General features: G+C 36.6%; 1 protein-coding gene across 10 annotated transcripts in view; it reads right to left on the reverse strand.

Moving 5' to 3' along the window:
* Positions 1 to 20382, reverse strand: part of COL24A1 (collagen type XXIV alpha 1 chain) — a 305122-nt gene that overhangs the window by 11792 nt on the left and 272948 nt on the right. For 9 of the 10 annotated variants that reach the window (XM_053592398.1, XM_053592400.1, XM_053592399.1 and 6 more), the window contains 4 exons: positions 12300 to 12335; positions 12169 to 12195; positions 4076 to 4141; positions 3052 to 3220 (listed from right to left, as the gene is read on the reverse strand). In XM_053592398.1, coding sequence (XP_053448373.1) covers positions 3052 to 3220; positions 4076 to 4141; positions 12169 to 12195; positions 12300 to 12335 — 298 coding nt within the window. Of the gene's footprint in view, positions 1 to 3051; positions 3259 to 4075; positions 4142 to 12168; positions 12196 to 12299; positions 12336 to 20382 lie in introns of those variants that run through there. The other variant, XM_053592406.1, reaches the window with a different exon arrangement.

Here is a 20382-nt window from a genome sequence, read left to right on the forward strand (position 1 = left end):
CTTACATTGCACTGGTTAATATATCCCTCACCTCATTTACTTAATTATTGTGTTAAGACAGTTATACTCTATACTTGAAACCTGACAAGGTTGTAACTACTGCTGTAAATCTTCCCTGCTCTGGACGCAGGTCCTCAGTGACCTCTGCACTACCAAATCCAGCAGCATTTCTCGGTCTTCACCTTACCTGACCCTGACCAGCCAACTCTGTCTTCCTCCTCTGGCGAACATTTCTGGGTTAGATTCCAGGACACCGCATTCATCTAGTTTTCCTCCTGTCTCAATTAGAGCTTCTTCTCAGTTTTCTTTCCTAGTTCCTCCTCACTTCCCTGACCGCTAAACATGGGAAACCTCTTCACTTTCTTTTTTTTTTTTTTTTTTGTAGAGACAGAGCCTCACTTTATGGTCCTCGGTAGAGTGCCGTGGCCTCACACAGCTCACGGCAACCTCCAACTCCTGGGCTTAAGCGATTCTCTTGCCTCAGCCTCCCAAGTAGCTGGGACTACAGGCGCCCACCACAAGGCCTGGCTATTTTTTGGTTGCAGTTTGGCCGGGGCCGGGTTTGAACCCGCCACCCTCGGTATATGGGGCCGGCGCCTTACCGACTGACCCACAGGCACCTAAGAAACAGTCCCACAAGGGACGGCCCAAGGTTTTGCTGCAACCACTTTTTTTTTTTGGCCGGGGCTGGGTTTTGAACCCGCCACCTCCGGCATATGGGACCGGCGCCCTACTCCTTGAGCCACAGGCGCCGCCCGCACTTTCTTTACCTACTATAGGTCATCTTAAGCAGTTACAGACATTAGATACCATTTATATGTGAATGACTTCATAATTTGTAGCCTTAGCCAGGACCTCCCTGTTGATCTTGAACTTGAATAGTTCAGCATCTACTTAACATTCTTAATTGAATAGCTCATAGCCATCTCAAACTAAGTATCTTCAAAACTAAACTGCTTTTTTCCTCCAAACTTGGCTTCTCCTGAGGTCTTCTTCATCTCTATTACCAATAATCCTATCCTTCGATTGTTAAAAAATATCTCAGTGTTGTCCTTAATTATTCTATTTCTCTCACAGCTCACATCCAATCTGTCAATAAAAACTTCAGAGTCTATCTTAAAGTGTATTTAAAAATATGACCACGTTTTTACCACTTTCCCTGTGGCCACTGCGAGTCCAACCCATGATGATCTCCCTTGGTTTATTATTATTCCTTACTCTGCCTCTGTCCTCCTCTTTACATTAGCCAGAGTCATACTTTAAAAAAGTCAAACCATGTCATTGCTTTGCTTAACAATTTCCAGCGGCTTATCTTGTTCAAGGTGAAAGCTGGAGACTTTTGAGTAGTCTGGAATGCCCTGTATTTTCTGGTTTCTTCGTATCTTTCTGACTTCATTTCCTACACCTCTCCCCAGTATGCACTCTCTCTCTCCCAGGCACACTGGCCTTCTTGCTGACCCTGGAACATGCTGGAGTAGACACCCAGGCTCAGGGCTCGGCGTTGATTCCTTCTGCCTGGAAAGCTCTTTCTCTAGATTTTCATGGCTTGCTGCTTTCCATCCTTCTGATACTACTCCACGTCACATTCTCACAGACGCTCATCGGACTATTCTATTTAACTGCGGTTTCCTTATCCCCCTCCCCTGTACTATGTTTTTCTCTATAGCACTTGTCATCTCCTAGTGATGAAGTAAGACCATTCCGACAACTCCACAATCCACACCACTTAGCTATTTCTCCTACAAGGCAGGCCTACCCTGTGTTAGATTTCGTGCTGATCTTATATGTCTTATATGTCCTTGTACCTTTAAAATCTATAGCACTGCATTTTTATGCCCTCGAATATAGGAAAGAATCAAGCATAGTATTATTGTAGGCAGCTAGAATTGTAAATATTAATTTACATATTCATCTAGGGCAAGGAATATCTATAGAAGGAAATATTGTATTAATATAAGTAAAATGAATATTTTCATTGCACTTCTGGGATGGAAAAAGATATTTTGGACAAGAGTATGTATATATGTGTGTGATGTATGTATATACAAAATTAAAATGACTACTATTCACCCTTTAGAATTATACTACATGGCTTTTTCAAATCACACTTTTTTCCAAATGTGTTATTGTGTTAGGACTAGAGTTTATAGCAAAAAGGTGATATAATATTGATTATATAGCTGACCATAGGTCAAATAGAAATTAAAATGAAATGATATATTAGAGCAAACAGGGTTTCCCCTATTTAATTGGTGATTTCTCCTCTTGGTTTAAAACAGTGTTTTTTAACCTTTTTAATCTTGTGGCATACTTGAACCTATAGTTAAACTTCCATGGCACACTTAAATTATGTTGATCAGAAAAAAGAAAAAGATTAAAAAAAAGAACGTACTTACTGTTCTTTGAACTTCTTTCCAAAATAATGATCTTTAAAATTTTTCGTAGTACACCTAAGATCCTCTCATGGCACACTGGTTTAAAAACTTTCCTTAATGGTACTAATTTAATTTGGTTTTGCCCCTCTGGTTAATGAATTTGGGGCATCTGTGTGGGGATAATAAACTTCCAAGAATGGTAAACCACTAATTTTCATGGTCACTAATTCCAAAATTGGGCATTTAAATTCAATTTTATATAAAAAGTACTCTTTTAGGGAGTGTGGTGAAGGTGAGTCTGTAATATCTTTCTCTATGTTGTTAACTTTGGTGGTTTTTGAATTACCAAGTGTGACAGGTGGTGCTGTCAACCCAAAGGTCAATTCTACCTCTTTTAATTTTTCATATAAATATGCTTTATCATTTTGATAAAATCCTGGCAAAAGCCATTTTAATGTCACCAAGAGTAAAATACTCTTAGTATAGCTGGGGGTAGGGTGGCATCAGAAGCATGTTTTCTTCTGAGAGTATTTTATTCTTGATGACATCAAAATGGATTCTGTCAGGGTTTTATTGAAATGACTATGATCTGGAATGAAGGCATTGGCAAATTTCAAACACACTTAAACGAGGACATGAAATGAGACATCAGAGTTTGAGGAAACCAAGAACTTACCGTCTGATGCTTTGTGCTCACAGTTAAGCAAATCTTTGCAGATTCGAGCTGGGTTATCTCGCGTGCCAAGAGGATTCCTGATGCGGTGCAGTAAATTGCTAAGGTAGCTCAGGGTTTTGAATATCTCTGCACTGTGGTTGATGAAAGTCACTTCAGTATTCTGGTAGCTCTGCCAAGTCATCATAAGAATCATATAAGCAAAAGCCCCTAAAAACCAACATAGATCAAGGCAGAAGAAGAATGTGTTCCTTCATGTGTAGTGAGTTGGGGACAGAATGTAAAGAACAGTTTATATTTAAGTGTAGACATATGTGCATACTTTATTAACCAGGACCACATAGTTAATAAAGATTAAATCCACATAGTTTTCAAGCTGATATAAGAATTACTATCCCTACTATATAATGTTTTTATTTTTATTATTTTTTAAATTTTATTTTATTATTAAATCATAGCTGTGTATATTAATGCGATCATGGGGCACCATACACTGGTTTTATAGACCATTTGACGTATTTTCATCTCACTGGTTAATGTAGCCTTGCTGGCATTTTCCTAGTTATTGTGTTAAGACATTTATATTCTACATTTACTAAGTTTCACATGTACCCTTAAGCTATAATCCAGCTATAACCTAAGAATATGGTGGAATGTGTTTTTTTTAAATGCACATTGAATAATTCGAGTTTAAATAAGAGAAATGAGTAGTAATGATGGATACCAACATAGTCCATCTTAAGAATCATGGCTAATTTCATTTAACTATTTTCTTCCATAGTACCAAATTCCTTACAAATACTTTAATAATGCTACATTTTTGTTTAAACATGTTCCTTACAAAATATTCTAAGCATATATTTCTGTTTAATTATTCTAACACCACTTACGTCGTACATGGCTTTGTGTTTTCAATCTGTTTTAAATACAATCTTTGGGATAATGCCACATTTTGGCCTCCAAAAAAAAAAATTCTGTTTAATTTGTATATTGTTAGTGCCAATATAAATAAAACCAGATATATCACCTCCATCTGTAGGGCAGTATTTGATTCAATCAAGGCTTGAATCGCGGCATTGATGTCCAATTGTTTCTGTGTAAAACAAAACCATTCAAGATAACAGTATCAACGCTGTGTGTTCTAAAGTAAAGGCTGTAAATTCTGAAGGCACTGCTGTTAGAGTTCCCTAGACTTATTATCTGAAGGGGTTTTGTATCTCTTATGGCTAGACAGATTTTTCAAATATTGCCTAGCTATCTGTAAGGACAATAGGCTGCCGTCATTCAAATCTTAAAGGTCTCCTAATTAAAATAGGACCAAATTTTAGAGCCCTCCAATGAAAAACCATTTGTCTCTGTTACACGAAAACACACACACAAAGTTACTCAACTGGAAGAGCGTGAAATATGATTCCCCTCAGTTAATAAATTGTAAAGTGAAGAATAAATAATTGTAGTCATTTTTAACAGTTACATTCTTGGAAGGAAAATAGAATAAAATACTACTGTCCTGAGGTAGTTACCACATTAGTTTAATGTGATACTTGTGCGGTCTTAAAATGATTTCTGAAGTTGGAAAATGTTCCATTAGTCCCAAAAGAAATAATACAGAAGGAATTCAATCCCTTCCTGAAGTTAATAAAAGATATTTTTAGAGAAAGACTCGGCCTAATCACTAGTAGAAGTCATTTTTTATAATTTTTTTTTTTTCCAAGAAAATAAGCTTGCCAACTAAGAAGCATGAGTTGGGAGAAGCTTCTGGGAAATTGCATTTGTGTAAGTGAACCAAGTGATCTAATTTCTTTCTCTCAGAGTCATTGTCCTGCTATTTTTTGACTTGGAGGTCCATATAATAGAAACTGTTTTCAAGAGATCTCTCATAAGTCATGGTTGGTAATTTGAAAAACTATTTAAAATGATAGAACGATCAATAAAACACCATCTTCCTCGCCTCAACATGTGGTTTTCATATTGGAAAATAATTGACTCAGTCTGCACATGTATACTGCCAAACACCGTGATTGAGGATAAAATGGTAAGCAAAAAAGAAAATTGCCCTTATGGATTTTCAGTTTAGAGGGGAGAGAGTTATTAATCAAATCACTCTCAAACACATAATTACAGATCGTGATGTATGCTGTGAAAGAAAAGTAAGTGAATGTATGAGAGAAATTAGAATCAGTGACATCTGGAAAACTTAAGAAGGTAGAAGGTATTGGTCAGGGAGGGCTTCCCTGAGGCAGTGATATGTGAGCTGAGATCTGGAGAATAAATGCAAATTGTTAGAAGAAGGGGCGGGAGAGCTTTCTAGGTAAAAGAAGCAGAAAAGGTTAGCCTAAAACGTTCTGCAGTCTAAGTAATTCTGATCAACTTGCTTGTGTGAATGGGCAGATTTTGGATACAGGCCACCCAAAAATCTTGGCAATAAATATGGGAAACTGAATTAAGTGCTAACCAATAGCCACCTTTCCATTTTCCACCTAATCCCTGTTGGTGATCAAAGGCTTTAATCAGAGAATCTAACACAGTGGTTTTCAAACTCTTCATTATCAGGCTTGTTCTTGTTGAGTCATAACTTTTGCTACAGTAGAAATCAAAGCACAAAATTTAAAACTATTTGTGTTAATTGCTTTAATATAACAATAAACTCATTACATGTTAATGAAATAAAATATTTTTATAAAAACTATTTTCAAAAACAAAAGCAGAAAACGTGGCTGTGTTTTACACTTCTGTACATTGCTTTAAACGTCTGAATTAACAGATGATGATTAAATTCTCATGTTTGCTTTTGTAGTCAACTGGTTGTGCTATGTTATTTTAGTTGAAATAAGGGAAGAAATCCTGGCTTCATAGAGACACACATGTAGAAAGAGAAGTATTTTAGTAGCTTTTTCAGATAATTATGGATTTTCTTCTTTGACATTATACTCAAACTTGACAAGTACTAGTTTCTTAAAGGTTAGCTGCAATGTGAAAACTGAACCCATACTGATGGGCTATTTGTCCTCTTTTATATTAAGATCTTTTGGTCTGTCTTGTATTTTCATGGGATCTTTTTCCTGTGCACGATTTTGTTAACATCGTGCATTGATCATTCAGAAAACTTTGACTCATGGTATTACACAGATCTTTCAAACACAGACACATTTTATTACTTCATGTTAAAAATGACATTTGTTAACATAATTGCTTATCAGAGAAATGTAAATACTGGGAAGCTGTCACATTTATAGTGATAGACACCAATTTTGCCAAATTTGTATTTTCACTTGATCACTTAAAATTTATCACTGGCATCAAATTCTGTCAATTATTTTTCTTGAAATTACTGGCTTTCTTTATTCATTTTCAGGAAAACTTATGCCAAATACTCATGTCTTAATAGCACTGGTAGTCTATCAAGAAAATTGGCATTATGTGATAAAAGGAGCTAGTTGACTTTGCAACTGAAACAGTTGTACAGTGCTTTTATTTGAGGCAACTATTTTACTTCAGGGTGCAGCATAAGTGCTTTACATATTCTTCCATTTCATTACACAGAATATGAAAAAGATGTGTACTGGTTGGGTGTGGCGGCTCACGCCTGTAATCCTAGCACTCTGGGAGGCGAGGTGGGTGGATTACTTGTACTCAGGAGTTTAAGACCAGCCTGAGAAACAGCAAGACCCCATCTCTACTAAAAATAGAAAAATTAGCTGGGTGTTATGGTCCACACTTAACAGTCCCAGCTACTGGGGAGGCTGAGGCAAGAGGATCGCTTGAGACCAAGAGTTTGAGGTTACTGTGAGCTATGATGCCATGGCACTCAACTCAGGGCAATAGATTGAGACTTTGTCTCAAAAAACTAATAAATAGATATTTAAATAAATGTAGTCAAGATGAGAAATTTAGGAAGTGGCAAAAAATCGTAGAATAATGGCCTCCTAGAATTTTGTCTACTATATAAACAATGAGAAAAGTGGCAAAATTGTTACCAAGGTTTTCAGAAATTTGGAAATTAATAAAATGCTCTGAGGACCATTTATTTTTCGAAGAAGACTTGACCCTCAGTAAGAACAGTGAGCTTTGTGGAATTTTAACTTTCCCTGTTCCCACGCTCATCTTTCCAATTCTGCAGTAGTCTTGAAAACTGTTAAAGTTTATGGGAGGCTCTGAGCCCTCCCATCTAACTAACTCTGAGGCTTTGTGACAGCAGAAGTGAAGGCCAAGGCAAAGTTGTCAATTGCCTGGCTTAGCATTGAAGGGGTGCTCCAACATGCACACAGACCCCCTTGGTAAAAATAGGAGACTTACTGGTTAAGAAAATCTCTTGTGAAATCTCCTAAGAAAATCAGCTGACCATTAAGCTAAGTGAGCAGAGATGTCATTGCTCACCCATATCCATTAATACAGACTTTATAAAATTCAGAGACGTCACTAAACAAACAAGTACAACAAAGAACCATAACACAAAATTTAGGTTGAAGAAAAATAATTTGTTTTCTAGAAATGCCACATTATATTATTTCAAACATCCATTTTCAATAAAAGTATTATAAGACATGCCAAGAAACATGAAAGTATGGCCATATACAGTGGAAAAAAACCAGTCAGTCAATCAATAGTAACTGTCCCTGAGGAAACCCAGATGTTGGACTTAATAGACAAAGACTTTAAGTTAGCTATTTTAGGGACATTCAAAAAATTAAAGAAAACCATGTCTACAGAACTAAAGGAAAGTACAAGAAAGATGTCTTATCAAAATAGAGAATGTAATAAAGGACAGAAATTATAGAAAAAACAAATAGAAATTCTGGAATTGAAAAGTACAATAACTAAAATGAAAATTTACTATATAGGCTCAACAGCAGATTTCAATAGGCTGAAGAAAAAAACTTAACATGAAAATAAGTTTGTTGATATTACCAAGTCTGAGGAGTAGAAAGAACAAAAATAATGAAGGGAAATGAACGGAGACTTAGAGACCTATAGGACACCATTATACCAACATATGCATGATAGGTGTCAGAAGGGAAGGAGAGATAAAATGGGTCAAAAAGAATATGTGAGGAAATAATGGCTGAAAATATCCCAAATTTGATGAAAAATATTAACCTACACATCCAAGAAGCTCTACAAACTTCCCTAGACACATCATAGTCAAACTCTTGAATGTGCTAGACAAAGAACGAACCTGGAAAGCAGAAAGAGAAAAGACTTGTCATGTCCTTAAGCAGATTAACAGTTAATGTCTCACAACACAATAAGGGTCAGGAGGTAGTGGAATAACATATTCAGAGCAAATATGTTAAAAGAAAAGACTATCAACCAAGAATTTTATATCCGATAAACCTCCCCTTTAAAAATGAAGAAAAATATTAGGACATTCCCAAATAAATAAAAACTGAGATCAGCCTGCACAACGTAGTGAAGCCTATCTCTACAAAACAAGAATAAAAAAAAAAAAATTAGCCCATCTTGGTGGCATGGGCCTGTAGTCATTGTGGCACATGCTTCAGGAGGCTGCAGTGGGAGAATGGCTGAGTCCAGAAGTCCAAGTTTATAGTGAGCTATGATGGTGCTGCTGCCTTCCAGACTGGGTGAGAGGAAGATTCTGTCAAGGGAAGGGAAGGGAAGGGAAGGGGAGGGGAGGGGAGCAGAGGGAAGGGAAGGGAAGGGGAGGGAAGGGGAGGGAAGGGAAAGGAAGGGAAGGATTGATTCATCACTAGCATAGTTTTCCTAGAAAAATACTAAACTAAGTTCTTTGGGCCAAAATGAAAGGATATTAGGCAGAAACTTGAATTTACATGAAGAATTAAGTGCAGTTCTAAAGGTAACTATGCAGATAAATATAAAAGATAATGTAGACGCCCCCCCTCCCAGCCCCCATAGCCAAAACAATCTTGAGAAAACTAGAAAAAAAAAATGGAGGCATCACACTTCTGGTTTCAAAACTTACTACAAAGCTACTACAATTAATACAGTTGATACTGGTAAAAGACAGACATAAAGATCAATGAAATAGAAGAGAGTGTTTGGAAATAAACCCTCACATTGATGGTCAAATCATTTTTATCAAGGACAGTCTTTTCCACAAATCATTCTGAGATAACTTGATATCCATGTGTTGGACTCTTTAACTTACATCATATACAAAAATTAATTCGAAATGGATCAAAGACCCAATAAACATTAGGGCTACAACTATAAAAAATCTTAGAAGAAACCAAACAGGAGAAAGGCTTCATGATATTGGAGTTGGCAATAAATTCTTGGAATGAGAAGATAGATAGACAAATTGGGCCAAAAAACAAAAAAAAAACAACCTTCTGTGTATCAAAGGACACAAATAAGAGAGGGAAAAAGCAACCTATGGAGTAGGAAAAAATAACTGCAAATTATATATCTGATAAGGAATTAATAACTAGAATATTTAAAGACTCCTAAAAGTTCATCACCACCAACAAAAAAAACCCCCAAATAACCCATTCAGGCTAGTGAATTATGCCTGTAATCCTAGTACTTTGGGAGGCCAAGGCAAGAGGATTAATTGAGGCCAGGACTTTGAGATCAGCCTGAGCAAGAGTGAGATTTTGTTTCTCCAAAAAATAGAAAAATATTAGTTGTTCATGGTGGCACATGCCTGTAGTCTGTGCTACTGTGGTAGAAGGATGGCGTAAGCCCGGGAGTTTGAGGTCGCAGTGAGCTACGATGCCATCACTTCACTGTAGCCCAGGAGACAAAGTGAGACCTTGTCTGAAAACAAAAGAAAACTAAGCTAAGCTACACTAAACAAACAAGCAACACAATTCATAAATGGGCAAAGGACTTGAATAGATATTTGTCCATAAAAGATATATAAATATCCAATGAACACACAAAAATATGCTCAACCTCACCCGTCATTACAGACATGCAAATCAAAACTACAAAAAGATACAACGTAACTATTAAGATAGCTGCCATTCAAAAACTCCACAACAAAACAGAAAATAACAAGTGTGGGTGAAGATGTGGAGAAATTAGAACACTGTGCATTTCTGGTAGTCATGTGAAGTGTACAGCTGCTATAGAAAAAGGTACAGCAGTTTCTAAAAAAGTTAGACATAGAATTACTATATAATCCAATAATTTCACTTTTAGGTATATAGGTAAATGAATTGAAAGTAAAGACTCAAACCGATATTTGCACATTCATGTTCATAGCGGCATTATTCACCATAGCCAAAAGGTGGAAGCAACACCATAACTTCAATATACTTATAAGTGAAACCTTCTAGTTTGAAGGATTTCCACTGATATTTCCACAAAAGAACAAGAATTATAACTTGTTCTTTCGTATTTATGCAAGCACTCATTTAACAAACTCATTAAGAAAAGAAATAAAAAGTAGTCTCTAACTTCAGAGAGTTCAAAATTGGGGAGAAAAAGTGAAAATAAATAAATGTGAAAGAAGAAGGGGGAGTGATCAGTTCTATCATGCAGTGTGATGACAGACAGAATTAAGGAAAGTTTCATGGAAGGTATGATAAGCTGACTGAAAGAATACATAGGTGTTTTCTCATTGTCATTTATACTTCAGTTCTGGAAGTCTTATTCTCAATGTCACACTGCTACTTTCCTACAATAAACTCTGCAAGTTCCAGAAACACAATATTATGTATGTTTTCATAATACTGAAAACCATGTAATATGGTCATGAAGGAAGATAAGAAGGAGACGAAAGGAGAAAAGAAGGAAACAAAGAAACTAATGTTAATTGAGTACCTACAACATGTCAAGCACATATATTTTCTTACTTAATCTTCCTAATACTGCCTCAAAGTATATGTGTATTTTTATTTATATTTTGCTCATAGGAAAAGTCTCTCACACGTCCTACTTCATTCTGGCTGTTTAAGAACATATACATATTCCCAGTGAGACAGGAATTTAAATGGCACTTAAATTAGTAAAAATTTCCACTTTATACCTCTCTAATTTGCCAGGGATGTACGGCCCTTTAGAACTTATTCTTTCTTGGGAAGGTAGCTATTACATGTCAAAGTCATGATAAGCTGGGAAGGCAACTGATGAAAGTACATGTAACCTATGCATTATGGGGACTCAGGGGAAAGGAAGAACACAGGGGTAGACAGCGATTTTCAGATTTGAAGAAAGGCATTCCCATTGACGTTCATGCAGGGAATGCTTCAATCTCCATCAGTCAGATGGTCAGAAAGGGGAAGCAATTTAAAGAAATGATAGAGAAATGGGGCTCCAGTTTTCAAGGGAACAGTCTGACTGTGACACTTTGCTTGAATGTTATTTCCTGCCACAGTGAAAAATTGAGAGAACTGTAGAATCCCTGATGTGCTGAGAGTGGACCACCCCTAGAACTATCAGAGATCTAAATTACACCAGGGCAGCATGAGGAAATAAGGCAGGCTTAGAAGGCATAGGACTGACCACTGTTTGGAACAGTGTGGTCAATAGTGACTCTGCTTTTGGCAGAAATGTGACCAAAGACCACTGTATTTGACTGGATGCTGGAGGGTTGGAGTGTGGGTAAGGTTAAGGATGAAGGGACACCTCTTACAGGGAGCAACAAGACAAAGAGTTTGCTGAAAGCATAGCATAAGGAAAACCAAAGAATAGGAAAAGCGACAATAAGCATTGCTTGAAAGAAATGGCTAGCAAGTTCTGGGCTGTAGCAATTGGATAACAAGCAAATGCATGAGAAATCTGATGGCTTCTATAGCCACCAGCAACTCAAGATGATTCAAATAAAACCTCATGAGTGGATAACTCTGCATGGCAAAAAAGAACATTTAAAAAGGAGGAGCTAGGACCTAGAGGTAGACAGAAAATGGAGGGAATTAGCATTTGTTGAGCACATATCATGTGTCCTGCACTGTGTTGAATGCTTCACTTCTCATTTGATACTCAAAACCACCCAAGAAAGTAGGAAATACCATCTCCCTTTTATAGATAATAAGTCTGAGACTTGGACTTAACAAGTTAATGCAGTTGGGCCAGCCCTGTTAACAGGTTAGAAAAAAGAAGAAAGGTATGCAAGGGGGATACAGTGAGTTACCAGAAGAAGCTTTACAAAGTTAACATGACGTGCTAAGATAAAATCAAACCAAGAAAACTTACTCTTGGGCCTGGTGCTCCAGGTGGACCCTAGAACATAATAAATTTTAAAAATTATTTATTTAGTAGACATCCCAGATCAGACAAGCATGTAAGTATCAATGGTAAAGAAATATAAATGTAAATAAACTCACTGGAGGCCCTGGTTGACCTCTTGGTCCTTGAGGACCCTGGAAGAAATGGAGACAAAGCACGATTTGTATATTTTATGCTTTTGGGTGGGTATACACAAGAGAACTACATTCAGCTTCTGTCATTGCTCTTTTGTGTCAGGCAAGTTCCAAGATTTAATTTTGTTTTAGTATTTTGAAGTGATATGCTTTTCTACTTAGCTATCACCCATAGTCATGAATAAGCTGGATTTTTTTTTCTTATTTTATTGCTATTAATATAAACTGGATTACTTATTTTAATAAACTATTACAAAGGTAACATTTTAAAATATTGATACTGTCTAAGCATGTTTTTCCTGTTATTTCTACTTAGCAACCACCTAATCATCAGATACAGAAAATTCAGTGTTATTAAACACCTCCTTTTTCTTCATTTACCTGTAAAATGGTTGCCACCTCCTGTTGACTTCACCTTCAAATCTCTTCATCTTCACAGCAACTTAGCTCAGTGTTGGACATGTACTATGGGCTGAATGTTTGTGTTTCCCCCAAATTTGTATGTTGAAGCCCTATCCTAATCCCCAATGTTACGGTGTTTGGAGGTGGGGCCTTTAAAAGGTAATTAGGTAATGAGGGTGGGGCCCTCATGAATTGAATTAGTGCCCTTTTAAGAAGAAACACAAGAGATGATCTCTCTCTACCATGTTAAAAATACAATAATAAGGGAGCCTTTTGAAAATAGAAAAAGGGCTTTCACCAGGTACCAAATCTGCTGGTACCTTGATTTTGGACTTTCCAATCTCCAGAACTGTGAGAAATAAATGTTTAATGTTTAAAACACCCAGGGTATGGTAACTTGTTATAGCAGCCTGCATGAAGACATAATGTTTTTTCTTGTACTCCTAATTTAAATATACTTAACTATATTCTACTTATAAAACAGAAATCTAATCATATCACTAAGATAATCTAGTGGTTCTTTATTGTTTAGCAGATAAAGTATAAAATTCTGAATAGTAGTAGCTACCATTTATTGAGATCCTTCTAGGTATCAAGTTGTGTGCTATATTTCCATTTTACAGTTAAGAAAATGGAATGATTAAGTAAACCAGTGGATAAGGGGCAGAGGGAGGATTAAAATCCAAGTCAGTTGAACACAACAGAACATGCTGGTAATCAGTGTGCACACTGTCTCCTTCTCTAGGTCTGGTCCTCACGTCCACTCACTGCCCCCACACACCCTACACACCATCTATGATCAGCTTCTTAGAAAACTCTGAGCTGTCCAAGTTGTTTCACACATGCATTGTGTTACATGTGCTATGTCCTTGACCAGGAATGTTCTTCCCTATCTTTTCTCTCTCTCTCTCTTTTTTTTTTGTTGTTGCAGTTGTTATTATTGTTTTTAGCAGGCCTGGGCCAGGTTCGAACCCACCAGCCTCAGTGTATGTGGCCAGTGCCCTAACCACTGAGCTATGGGTGCCAAGCCTCTATCTCTTAAAGGACCATCCCTCAGCCAACACTTTTTAAAAACTCTACATCTACCTATCTTAGCTCCCATGCCACTTCTTCCCTGCTCATCTAACTACCTCTCTTTCTGCCTTCTATAGCACATGGGAAAGACCCTAAGGATCCTTAAAGTGTCTAAGACACCTCCGCATTTTCTGTAACAAGAGCAGTGTCTAAACACAGTACATACTCAATAATTCTTCTTGAATAATTAAATGAATGGATCAACATTATTAAAATTATAAGTACTGATTTAAAAATTAGAAAGTTAAGGGTGGCACCTGTGGCTCAAAGGAGTAGGGTGCTGGCCCCATATACTGGAGGTGGCAGGTTCAAACCCAGCCCTGGCCAAAAACTGCAAAAAATAAATAAATAAATAAATAAATAATAAACTAGTGATTAGAATTCAGTTTAAAAAAATTAGAAAGTTAAAATGTGTATAGTAAAATGTCAAAAGTTATGTTGAAATCCTTCAGAATGAAACAGTAATAATTAAAGCTTAGAATGCTTGAAGACCTTGTACATCTGCTAAAAATTAACTTACTTGATGGTCAATTGAATTTCAAGACTATATTGAATCAAACTCGGATTATAGTTAAAAGATGACAAAGAAGAATTTATCTGCAGCTAAATACTGAGTAATGTTGATACTCTGCTGGACTGTATCATGTACCTTTTATTGTCAAAACTGTTGATTCTAAGTATACCGTGACAGCTAGAATAAACAGCACATAGTAACTTAAAAGGGTAGAGTACTCCAACACTTTGCTTGCTGGACATTACTTTGTTTGCATGGTTTACAATTACAAAATTGGTACCTCAGAAGGTACATGAAAAGTTATAGACATGTCATTTTAGGAATAGCCTTTTTTTTTTTTTATTGTTGGGGATTCATTGAGGGTACAATAAGCCAGGTTACACTGATTGCAATTGTTAGGTAAAGTCCCTCTTGCAATCATGTCTTGCCCCCATAAAGTGTAACACACACCAAGGCCCCACCCACCGGAATAGCCTTTTAAATATACAGAGGCTCAAAGTGAATTTGGCTATGTAAAAACAGTAAACAGTTGTGATATTTATCCCACTTAGCATATTTCTGACATTTGCAAAATCTCCCCAATAGTTCAGAACAAAATATTTATCCTATCTTTGACTCTGAGAGAGGAATTTATCATAGAAGAGTGAAGAAATTACTACTCTTTCTACTGCTGATTTTATTAATTTCTGCTTGTTACCCAGAACAAGTTAGATCACCATAAATATGATCACACAAAATACTTCAAAGCCAGCAACACAGGGTAGGATAACCCCAACGTAACAACGTAACAACGGCATAGAATAGTACTAGTAGCCAAGTAAAACAAAGTATCCTTCCAACCATATAACATTTTATTAGTTCTTTTTTATTACTCTAGCTAACACACCATCAAGGAGAAGTGATTCATTCTCTGTACTACATAAAGAAGTTCAAAACACAACTATAATTGTCTATGTTATTTTTCTAAAGGGGAACCAACCAAATTAATGTGAATTGTGGTGATGGTTATTTGACTATAGTGAAATTTTCACTGCCACTGAAAATAGGTGTTCTCTCTACTGGGTCATAGCATTCACATATGGTCCTCTAAAAGTAACATATTTTATCATCAGAATTTTAAAATACTGATGAATGCAGTTCTCTAAGCATAGGTATGTTATGTCAGTCTTTTCCTTTTAGTAAATCTTTCACTTTGTTTCCTATGTATTTTTCTTTATGTAAATATAATCTTGATTTAGCTTCCTGATTTTTACTTTAGGCTGCCTCACTTGCAGACAACATCCCTTTTCTTATTTATAAACTAAGGAGCTTACATTATAAGATGTTTAGTGGCATTCCTAGTCTCTACTACTAGATGACAGATGTTGCCAAATGTCTCGTGTGGTGGGTGGAGGCAAAAAGCTCCTGGTAGAAAATCATTGGTTTAAAGGGTTATTTGAGTGGTTAGTAATATTAACCTCTCAATAAATATTAAGTACGATTTATTAGAGAGTAATGTAGTTGGGATAGAATCAGCACACATCACAAGACATTGGGCATGACTACAAACAGGAATCTGTCCCCCAGGCTGCTATATGGGTGGCTGGGCTACTCTTGATACAGATGGAGAGTGCACATATAAATGTATGTGTGTGTGTGCGTGTGTGTGTGTGTATTTTTGGCATACAGGGGGTGCCAAAAAATGTATACACATTTTAAGAAAGAAAAAGACTGTATTGAAATTGTAATACTAAATATATACTGATAACAAAAGATGAACACAAGTCACATTTAAGCACCTTTTCTAATTGCAGAGGTCAAATGTGACTTGAATACTGCAATTTTAATATATACATATCATCTTCCTCACCCAAATTGCTTCCGATCCTTTTTTTTTTCCCTGACAGGAATCACAATTTATTGAAAAATACACTGCATGGGCCTTGGAAGACCTGGGCCCTGTTTTGTCTTGGTAACTAATTTGGTATATATCTTTGAGTGAGTTGCTGCAAATTGGGAGCTCAGATATCTCTAATATTACAGGTCTGGTGAAGATAATCCCAAAGTTCACTTTAGAGTTGTGACTTTCAAGCCTTTTACCAATTTTTTTTCCTTCAGATTTTGTGTGTGGAGACAGAAGGTACACAACAGGCACACAGGCTGGGCATTTCAAATTTGAGTCTGTACATGAATGTAAGAGGGAGGAATACTCGAATTTTAAAAGTTTGATAATTTTTCATTTGAATGATTTATACTATCTATGAATTTAAAAAAGAAATATGTATATATATTTCTATACTACAAATTCTTAATGTGTTGATCTTTAGGACATTTTTTTCCATACTTAAATTTCTCCTTATAATACTTAAAACATTCTCTTCACATTCAATGTAGAGGCAAAATATTCTGTTAATCAAAAATTATGAAGATACATTAAGTTAGAGACAATATCTGAGAAAACATCAATGAAATTTCTTCAAATTTTACTGATTTTTATTAAATAATATGCCAAAAAATTAAGAAGTTAATCTAAAAATTCATGCTGATATTGGTCTCTCTATATTTTTCTATTTCTATGGCTTTAAGTTACATTTCCAGATGTTGTCAAATACACAGTTGTGTAAATTGTTATACTATAAATATAATTATATGTTTATATATTTTAAATATGTTATATTACAATTGAGATATCTGAGATCCAAATTTGCAAATTTCCAGGGATTCATCTTGCCAAAATTGTTTTCAGATGATTGATAGTAGGGTATTATTTCTGTTATGAGTTAAAATATCATTTTTTACTACTGGTATCCCATTATTCCCAGCAGTCTTCTTTGCATTACTTATTCTAAAAATTACTAAACCACATTCTAAAAATGTCTGGGGTCTCATGGAAAAGTAGGGGAAGGGGAAAGAATTCTACTTGCTATCTGCAAGGAGTTGTTCTTAGGATGCCACAACTCTGGCCCTGTTCAGGGAAAATATGTGAATCCAGGAATTTATTTTTAAAATAACCCACAGGCAGGCACACAAGGAATAAGCATAGAAAAGAAAGAAAAGATCTTTTACAGATGGTAATATAGAAACAGCCCTGTCAATGGTGGATAGGCTCTACTTGGGATCCATTCTAAGACTTGCAATGTTAAATTGTAGAATATGCAAAGTTTTCTAATCAAGAAACCCACATTTATGCTAAAGGAGTGACTTTTCATAGGCCATATAATGAGCTGTAAACCTCTTTGTATTTTTTTAAAGTCACTGAATCATTCTTTGTTCTAGATATAAAACTTGGTAAGAATAGCATAGCTTTATAAATTCTTTTTTTTTATTAAATCATAGCTGTGTACATTGATATGATCATGGGGCATCATACATTAGCTTCATAGACCGTTTGACACATTTTCATCACAATGGTTAACATAGCCTTCCTGGCATTATCTTAGTTATTGTGCTAAGACATTTATATTCCACAATTGCTTTATAAATTCTTAAATTAGCTTCAAGGAAAATTTAAAAATAAGATTGATAAGCCAGTTTCTAAAATGTTGTAATTCTGATCTATGTGCAAAGAGTTAAAAGTGTCTCATTTATCTCAGTAAACTAAGTTTTCACTAATAAAATCCATTCCCAAAAGGCCCCACTTACTGGAATTATCTGAGATGGACTCCAACAAGATGTTACATTATTTAGCCAATTAAACTGTCCCCTTAAAGAAAAAAAACTTGTAGAATTTACTGGAAAGTCCTAATGAGGGTAAAAGAAATGTTACCAAGCTTTCCCATAGAACACAGGGGAAAAAAGTTTAATGGCATATTTTATGGATTCAAGTAATTTCAGAATGATCTCTAGGAAATAAAGATTACCTTTATAAAGCTCCTTAAACTAATAATGGAATCAAAGGAAAAGAAGTGACAAAAAGATATTTAGTATCAGTTACTCAACAATGAAAACAAAATAAACTCATAATTCTAATGTGCCAGGTAATCCCTTCTTTCAGTAGTTAACTTAATTGGCTACATTAATTGCCACTGTGCTCACCTCCCCCCCGCTTGGGGTACTAGGAGTTTGTATTACTATCTTATTCATGAAGAGAACGATGATGATAATCCACAGAGCAAAAAACTAATCAGCATGTTAATTCACGAAATGTTACTTTACCAGACTAGAACTGGAAACAGCTGTTAGTGTTTTAATTTTAGGGCATAGTTTCATTTATGGACCAATTTATTTACTGAATATTACCTTCTATGTGACAGATTCTGATTTAGACACTGATGACCAGTGTACTAGACAAAACTCCCTGTTCTCATGAAGTTTACCTTCTAGCAAAGAAAACAGAAAACAATCCCAAAGAGTGCTAAGTTTTATGAATTTTGTGAAAGAGAATGACCAGAAATAAAACAGAGTGGCCAGGTAATGCTCTTCTAGTGATATTTGAATAAAAACCATAATATTGAGATAAAAGCAATCATTTGAATAGTATGAGAAAGAATTTTCTAGGTAAAAGAAAGGAATATTCCAAGAATAGAAATAAGGTCTGTGTAGCTGGCAGGGAGAATGTGGTATCCTAAGATTGGAGAGGCAACCAGGGGCTAGTTCATGTAGGGCCTGGTGAGTCAAGGTGAGGAAGGTTAGGTTTTATTCTGAGGGCAAGAAAAAGTTATGGGAAGGTTTTTAAGAGGAGAGTGATGTAGCAGTATCACTCTATTTGCTACGTGTAGATTGTAATGGGGAAAAGTGGAAGCAGTGGGCTGGGTAGTGACCCACACATTTAATCCCAGCACTCTTGGAGGCTAAGGCAGGTGGATCATCTCAGCTTAGGAGTTGGAGACCAGCCTGAGCAAGAGTGAGACTCCTGTCTCTACTAAAAATAGAAAAACTAGTTGGGCATCATGGCAGGCACCTGTGGTCCCAGCTATGCAGGAGGCTGAGGCAAGAGGATCTCTTGAACACAAGAGTTTAAGGTTTCTGTGAGCTGTGACGCCACAGCACTCAATCTAGGGTAACACAGTGAGACTCTGTCTCAAAAAAACCCACAACAAACAAGAATACCATAAGAGAAAAAATAGGTAAGACCCCCGTGAAGAGCAGAGGAATAGAATGTAAAGAAGTGTTCTTGACGGTAGAGCTTATAAGATAGGTGCTGTCAGGTGTCAGGGACACAGAGTTAAACACAAAACAACAGTAACAACAGAATGTATCTGTGTCGTGGAGCCTACATTCAAGGGAGGGGAGATATGATAAACAAAAACCCAAATGAATACGGAATATATCAGTGGTAAGGACACAGGTTAAGAAAAAGTAAGGAAGAAGGTGGGGGCATTGCTATTTCACATAGGCAAGTCTGGAAAAGCCAGACATTTAAGAGCTGAACTGAAGAACAGGTGCCAGGCAGTGTCCTAGACCCTGGCTAGTAGGTATTTTGTCTAAGAGTGAGAGTAAGGTGGGGCCAAACCATCAGCCAGTCTGCCATGAGTAAAGATCTTTAAGTCAAAGTCTCAGGATGACAAGATAAGTAGGAACTCTGTACCACACGCAATGAGAATGGCCCAAAACATCAGCCAGTCTGCCATGAGTAAAGACCTTCAAGTCAAAGTCTCAGGATGACAAGATGAGTAGGAACTCTGTACCACACGCAATGAGCATGGCCCAAACCATCAGCCAGTCTGCCATGAGTAAAGACCTTCAAGACAAAGTCTCAGGATGACAAGATGAGTAGGAACTCTGTACCACATGCAATGAGCATGGCCCAAACCATCAGCCAGTCTGCCATGAGTAAAGACCTTCAAGACAAAGTCTCAGGATGACAAGATGAGTAGGAACTCTGTACCACATGCAATGAGCATGGCCCAAACCATCAGCCAGTCTGCCCTGAGTAAAGACCTTCAAGTCAAAGTCTCAGGATGACAAGATGAGTAGGAACTCTGTACCACACGCAATGACCATGGCCCAAACCATCAGCCAGTCTGCCCTGAGTAAAGACCTTCAAGTCAAAGTCTCAGGATGACAAGATGAGTAGGAACTCTGTACCACACGCAATGAGCATGGCCCAAACCATCAGCCAGTCTGCCCTGAGTAAAG

The sequence above is a fragment of the Nycticebus coucang genome, chromosome 5, assembly GCF_027406575.1.
Source record: "Nycticebus coucang isolate mNycCou1 chromosome 5, mNycCou1.pri, whole genome shotgun sequence".
Lineage (NCBI taxonomy): Eukaryota > Metazoa > Chordata > Mammalia > Primates > Lorisidae > Nycticebus > Nycticebus coucang.